This window comes from Trifolium pratense, linkage group LG4, assembly GCF_020283565.1.
Source record: "Trifolium pratense cultivar HEN17-A07 linkage group LG4, ARS_RC_1.1, whole genome shotgun sequence".
Lineage (NCBI taxonomy): Eukaryota > Viridiplantae > Streptophyta > Magnoliopsida > Fabales > Fabaceae > Trifolium > Trifolium pratense.
In genome coordinates, this window is record NC_060062.1 from 13,955,671 (window position 1) to 13,963,221 (window position 7,551).

Genomic DNA, 7,551 nt, shown 5'->3' on the forward strand with positions numbered 1-7,551 from the left:
TATTGTGTCTATTTATATGTGTAGTTTTTTTTGGTGGTGATATTTTTATATACCTAATTGAGTAATTAAATAATTGTGACAAAATTGAGTTTGATGAGGCTTTGAAGGATGGTTTTATGAAAAGTGTCCTTTTTAATTGGGTTGGCTACTTAATTTGGTTGGCGTTCACTCTCTATCTATTCTCCTATCTCTTAAGTTGTCAATTATTTCAACAAAGAGTCTATAGTCAATGATGTGTCCAAATTTGGGTGGTTTCACATTTTTCGTCGGCAATGACTTGGTACTTAACACGTGGGAATGGTTTTCATTTTATACTTTTCAAGTTTAAGAGCTCATGTGTCAAATGAAATGAATTCCAACTTGCTCCGTATTATTTTTACGGTAGTTAGTGACTAAATGTAGAAAAATTAAAGAATTTAGAGTTTAAATTTCGACCCTCGATAATCTTTCATGGTAGATATATACCAGTAAAGCTAGTTTCTGGGGTCGAACATGCTTCATTTATGCGCGTAATAAATATAAAAAATATTTTAATAGATAGGCAATATCAACCAATCGTTAATCGATTTAGTGGTGATTGATGTTGAATTTGGTAGGGAGGATCAAAGTTCGATCTCTCAATACTGTGATCGAGAGAGGGTTGAAATCACTTAATGTCAGAACCGACCTCTAAATCAGATTAGGCGGTCCAATACTGATAGTGAAAATCAAAAAATAAAAAAGAAAAATAGGTAGCATTAATGGATCTCATTATTCTTTGAGTTATATCACTTTTTCATAAAATAGACTGTAAATAAAGAGTAGATAAATGAACAAATTCAAACTAAAATATGTAATTAAACTAGAATTCTGAGTTTAGATGGTAAATTAAAGGGAAATAGGGGTTAGAGTTTGGATGAGGTAGATGAGATGGCAATCAAGAATTAGATTGCTTGTTTTGTATTATAGTTAGTTGTTATAATTAGTTAAATTATGTTTGAGAAATTAATATTTGAGGGGTGGATGGGTCAAGATGAATCGGGTGGTGGATTGAAGTGTTGAACCACCAAAACGGTTGGACTTTAGTAGGAGTATTTTGATTTGAAGTTAGTATTTTTTGGTAGGGGGTTGAATTGTATTAATTTTAAGGTGTGAACATGTAATTAATATTGCCAAATTATAAGTCGTATATGAGACATTAAGGTAAGGAATTGTACAAGTCAACTGGTGCAGGTGATTTTGGTAGATAAACCGCACTCGAGAGATAAAATTACTGTTTTTGTCATTTCTATTTTTTTTTTTTAAGAAGCCAAAATGATATATATTAACACAAACAGCCTCCCCAGCACAAGACGTGTCGAGGTAGACTGCGGAAGTTTACAAAAGAGTCACAAAGATACAAAACAAGCAAATCATTTTATACTATAATCTTTCTAGAAAATGGCTCAAAGATGTAGTTGAAGTTTTTTTTTTCAAGAAATTAACACAATATTTTATTGTCCACAAATTCTAACTCAAGCGACAAATGTTGTATAGTACTAAAATGTTGTGGACAATAAAATGACCGGCGTAGGTGAAATAAATGGCGCATTTTTTTTTTCAAGAAATTAACACAACATGACCAACGTTCGAGTTCCGGTTACTCCACTTTGTATGTATGAGTTTTTAATGACTTTGTCATTTCGTTTATCAACAAAAAAAAACACAACAATTTATTTACCAAAGATTAAAATAGCACAAACATTTGTTTCCATGAACATAATTTAATTGATAAGAGATATCTCATTTTATATATAGGATTGAGGTTCGAATCCTAAATCTTCTATTTATTCATCTCAAGAGGTGAATATTTCTAGTCATTTGACTATTTAATAAAAAAAAATAGTACAATATTTAATGGATTTCTCTATTCATGAATTTCACTAATCTTTGTTTGACATGGTCTTAGTTAAGGAAACTTCACAACTTTTCAATTATTTGACAAACACTTTTTCAAAAATGTTAAATCTGAATTAGAGGTGAAATGAGCTTAGTTGTCTTTTCTAATTTAATCTATAATAGTTTATATTTAATTAGTCACGATTTTAGACATTTCTCATAAAATAGGTCGGACTGATCCATTAGTCCACATGGTTATATGAGGTCGGATCAGACTTTTTAATGCGTAATTCAATAATAATTGGGTTGGACTAGTATGACCTATATATATAGTCTGACCGACCAGACCTATATATATAATTGGGTTGGACCAGACCATTTAACAACTCTATAATCTTAATTCATACTTCTTCAACGGAACAACTAGTAACAAATGGAAATAATAACGAAAACAAATGATAATAAAAACACAAAAAATACGTCTTCAACGGTAGAATTTGCTACATCACGTTTCTATTAGGTAAATGAGTGAATTGAGATTTCAATGTTACAAGCGGTATTTATAATTATAATTCGGTCCAGATAACAACAACAAATACCGTTGAACCGTACCCAACCTTCTGGCCCGCTCTCTGCCTCTTTTTTTCATCTTGAAAAAAAATAAAACTATTTTAAGCTTATTATTTTTTTATTGGGTTTCTTAATATTTGCCCTTAAAGCATCCACAATGGAGATACTAATTTTTGAGTACTTAACTGGACCTCACATGTACACATCACTCATTTATAATATTTTAATAATAGTACCTAATAAGTACTCAATCCCTCCAACCCAACTTCTCTTAAAAAGTTCTAATTAGGCCCTACCAATAACACATTTCACCAATAACTATACATAATTATAAATGGGACCCACAAAAACAAAATAGGTACAAATGCTTATTGTAGAACTAGTACCTATTAGGTACTCAAATGGATATTGCTCTAATGGTAGTACCTAATAAGTACCATGAGTTCCTAATAGGTACTACACCATTGGAGATGATCTTAGGACACATGTTAACTTTCTCCTATAATAAATAAATAATCATAAAGCACATACTGTTTTTCATTACATATATAAAATGACGAGTCATTGAAAATCAAAAACACAAATTGTAAAGATTGGAGTTCAAACTATGATCATAACATTTGACCTAACCATGTCGACATTTCTATCAATTGAACAAAAACCATTTATCGATTAAGCATTTAATTCATTTCGATAGGATTCGGCAAGTGACTTTGGCCCAGACAGAGTAGGGGATGAAGATGTTCCTGTATTCATCCTACATATATGCGATGTCTGTGATTTTAAACTGATACACTTCATCCCCTTACATTGGTTTAATTTAGTGAAATTTCTTGGGGAACACATTGTCGGCTATTTTATGGGAGACTAACAAAATTTCAATGCTCATAAGTCTTAAGACACAACTAGCAACGATCGACTTAATATAAGGAACGGTTACTAAATCGATTAGGACAGTTCAAGGTTCCAATCTTACCTAAGATAGTAGCATTCATGACATTGGAAGTCCATAAAGAATGAACTTAATTTATTTTCTCTATGGTTAGCGAATTGGTGTTAGAGAAGTTGGTTGGAGTAATCAGTAATGTTGCAATTTATTGGTTGAAATGCTTAATCAGTTTTTGGGCGAGTCATGCAGAGTCAATTTTTGGTTTGTGTAATGAAAATATAAAAGTGGCTTTCATCACACGTAAGTCACGTGGTCCTCTTTCCTACCTTGTATTTTTGTGAAGAAAAGTTTTTTTTTTCAAAATTGAATTTAGGTCCAATCTAACCACCATGAAAGAACAGAACTTGTGTGAAAATTTAAACAACACGTGTTTTATATGTATATGTGTGTATATAATATACACACGTGTGAACATGAAGGTGCTACGTATAATGGGTATTGAAACTAATGGCTGATTCAGGAGGGGCACAAAATAGGTCTACAAAAATATTTTAAATAAACCGATATTTTAAATATATTATTCAAAAATTTAAGAGTTAATCTATATCTTCGGGTGTGGTTATGGTGCATAAGAGTTAATCTATATCTTCAAGAATAGGGGAAATAATATGAGTAATTTTGCATATCAAAAGATTGTACTCTACTTTTTTTTTTCTCTTCTCAAATAGCACGGTGGCTAGAAATTCCATCCATAACTCCATAAGGTGGATAAGTGAGATGACTAGGGTTCAAACCTCGGACCTCTGCATATATAATGCAATGTCCTACCAACTGAGCTAAACTCACGGGACCAAAAGATTGTATTATATTCAGCATACTAATGAGTGATAATGTAACCACTAAAATTAAATCTCCATCCCAAAAAACAATCTAAGTAAAGTATGAGTACTTTCATTTGAATCCCAAAATGAAAGAAAAAGACAACAATTTAGCTCAACTAAATCTTTGAGTCTAAATAAAGAAAATTAAACAAAATAAATCTCATAATAATGGAAGTTTGAAATTGGAATATATCTAATTCTACTCCTTCCCATTATTATTGTCGCTACTTGCGAGATTTGCATTGTTGTTTCCTGTTCCATCGGTAGCAGCAGCAGTACTAGTAGTAGTACTACTAGTAGTAGCATTGCCGGTTGACTGAGAAGTACGCATAATCGAAGTAATAAGAGCAGCCAAAGCAGCAGTGAAATTTGGATCAGCAGCCATGGCATCACTAAATGCTTGTGTAACATTCGGGACTACAATTTCAGAAAGGTTTGTTGAATTTGGTGACATATAAAGACCAGACAACTTTGATTGGTCTTGAGGAATTTTAGAAGATGAGGAGCTTGAAAAATTATAAGGGTTTCCAGGAATTTGCTGATGATTTTGACGCCTTGAGGGATGACTACTCGAAGGTTTAGTGTAGTCAATTGTAACAATTGGCAAAAGAGAATTTGTTGAGATAGTTGGAGAACTTGAAGATTCTGGATGAAGTGTTTTTTTAACGAAATCTACATTCATTTTTCCATCTTTGCTTGATGTTGATCCTGTAAGAAACATTTTTGCAGCTGATGAAGTTCTTTGTGCCATTTCCGCGGCTTTTGGAGGTAAAGAGTGGTTGTGATACCCTTCATATGTTGTGATTACAATTGTTGTGTCTTGAGGACTCCTTTGTATCTGTTAATGTTAAACCAGAAAAGATATCTGAACAATAACTTTAGACAAAAATACGAAAACAATTTACTTTTTTGCTCTTTTTAAATATTTTCTGATGTCTTAGGTTGCGTGCACAGACTCAGAAGGTATATGGTATCTATTTGTTGTTTGAAAAAAAGTTGTTCATATAGCATGGAAACATCAGCAATGAAAGATTAAACACTCTCAATTTAATAATATTGTTATTGTTTGTGCATGAATACTTATTTGAGTTATTTCATAATTAAATGAATATTTAGTACATATATAAAGGTAATGAATAGTAATGACTAGTGTTGCGAGCGCAATCTAGGCAACATTAACGAGTTTAATGTATCTACGACTACAATGCATGTAGTTTAGATTTGCATGATCAGTCGCATTTAATTGTAATTCTCCGCAATATCAAATATAGTGATACAATCGCAATGATTAATGCGACAAAGATTTTAAATACCTTAATAAATACAGGTAATTTTATAACTTTATACAAAGAAATATACCTGTTTTCTAACCGGGCAGCCAGCAGCCATGCTGCATCGATAATAAGATCGAGCACATGGGTTTCCTTTCGCCATTTTTTGACCATACTTTCTCCAGTGGCCTCCATCTGGAACCTAAGACAATCAAATAGATTTCTTTTGGTTAACAAGGACGAAAAAATTATCAAAAGAAAAATTGTAAAGTTGAAAAAATATTACCATGTCTTCTTCTGATCTAGCTCTAACAGAAACTCTTGCTTTCCCCAATGCATCCTCAACTTGATGAATACTACTAAAATTGTTTGAAGGATTCAAACTTTGAGTTTTGTCAGCATTACCTATGGGACTATCTTCATTTTCAATCCCTTTACCAAGTTCCTTCTTTTCATCACTAACATTAATGTTCTTTTCTAGGACTAATTCACGGGAAGCAACACCGGTGTTATTTGTCAGCAATCCTAATTCATCGCGACTTCTTTTTCTTCCAATTGATGAAGAGGAGGGATCAAGATCCATCTCGGTCTCAGCATTAGGAGCCAACTCGAAATCAATAATTTGACCTGGAACCAAAACTTTACCATTCTCAATTCTGTCTTTCTCTTTAGACTTTTCATCAACCATACGGTAATGCATCACTTTATTGAAATGCATACGCAGGGTATCGTAATCTGTTTGAAGTTGATCAAGTATTAGCTTCAATCGACGATTCTCCGTGTTTGCTCGATCAAGCTCACCTTGAAGAATAGCCATCTGAAAACAGCTCAAATAATTCAAACATTTTCACAAGTTATAAAAGTTGAGTTTGATGACGTTTTAATTAGTCAATTCCATTCATAATTGAATCTACATATCAAACCAATGTCTTTTTGAGGTGAAAAGTTAAACTATTTGAAAGGAACTCATGATCTATTTTATTTTTAATCTTGTTTTAACAAAGATTAAAAAATAAGATGAATATATAAAATTATTCATTTTACTATTATTATTGTTTCTGCTAATTTATATATTTGAAGTAGCTAAATAAGATTAGAGTAATCAAACATGAAAATATATGACTACTTATAGGGTAGCTTTTGCTACCCGATCATTGTGAGAAGCTTCACTTATGATCGTCACATAAAAAGGTTCTATGAAACATTGATACATACATAAACACAAAACACAACACATAAACTGATAAATCGACATCTAACAGTAATTTGAAAATATTGAACAATAAAATATGACAACATGTATCGATGTCATATCAATGTCGGACATTAATATGTCTTGACATAACATCAAATTTGAAGAGCGTCGATTCTATAGAAAACATTCAATTTAATTTGACACCACAAAATGAAATAAAAAAGAATTTTTGACGCAAAAATCAGATAAAATTTTAAAAAATCAATCATCAAAGAAATTTCATTAAATTCAACTTTGTGTTAATATTATCATAAACTTTACCTCATTCTTAATATCCTTGTTGTCAGAAGTAGGTGACATGCCATCATCCACCATAGATTGATCACCGCTAGTATTGGGGTTAAGAAGATCACCGGTGCCAGTCTATAAAAAAAATTACATATTCATCAATATAACATCATGATAAAAAATAAATAAAGAATGATTGAACTTAAAAATTCAAAACTTAAAAATTTATAAACAATATAATCTAATAAGTGAAAAAAATAAAAATAATGAGCTATTGAAATATGAATCACCCACATTGAGTTTGATTTTCAATAAAGATGGTATGTTGGTATCATTGTCAAGGGCAAAGGCAGAGAGAGAGACAACCTTATTATGATCATTGTTATTATTAACATTAAAGAAATCAAACTCTTTCAATGTTTCATGAGATGTTTGGTTTTCATTGGAGCAATTAAGGTTGATTAATTGGAATGGGATTGTACTTTGTGTATCAACAGCATCTATGTTGTTTTTGGGACTATGTGTCAACATGGGATTGTTTATGTCTTCAGTGAAAGAGTTAAGAACAATTGTGTTGTTATCAATTGGATCTGAATCCAT

At 31.6% G+C, this 7,551-nt stretch overlaps 1 protein-coding gene across 1 annotated transcript; it reads right to left on the reverse strand.

The window, feature by feature from the left end:
• Positions 1-4,396: 4,396 nt before the first annotated feature.
• On the reverse strand, positions 4,397-7,551 carry LOC123922147 (probable WRKY transcription factor 31). The gene is made up of 5 exons (XM_045974893.1): positions 7,246-7,551; positions 6,985-7,086; positions 5,755-6,285; positions 5,557-5,670; positions 4,397-5,035 (listed from the first exon to the last, which is right to left on the reverse strand). The coding sequence occupies exons 1-5, from the start codon at positions 7,549-7,551 to the stop codon at positions 4,397-4,399; spliced, it is 1,692 nt and encodes a 563-aa protein (XP_045830849.1).

Excerpts from the sequence above, each read along its gene's own strand:
- LOC123922147 (XM_045974893.1), bottom strand. The coding sequence starts at position 7,551 with ATGGATTCAGATCCAATTGATAACAACACAATTGTTCTTAACTCTTTC. Across the intron at positions 7,087-7,245 it reads TATTGAAAATCAAACTCAAT|ACTGGCACCGGTGATCTTCT; the intron begins GTGGGTGATTCA and ends TTTTTTTTATAG. Across the intron at positions 6,286-6,984 it reads ACAAGGATATTAAGAATGAG|ATGGCTATTCTTCAAGGTGA; the intron begins GTAAAGTTTATG and ends AGCTGTTTTCAG.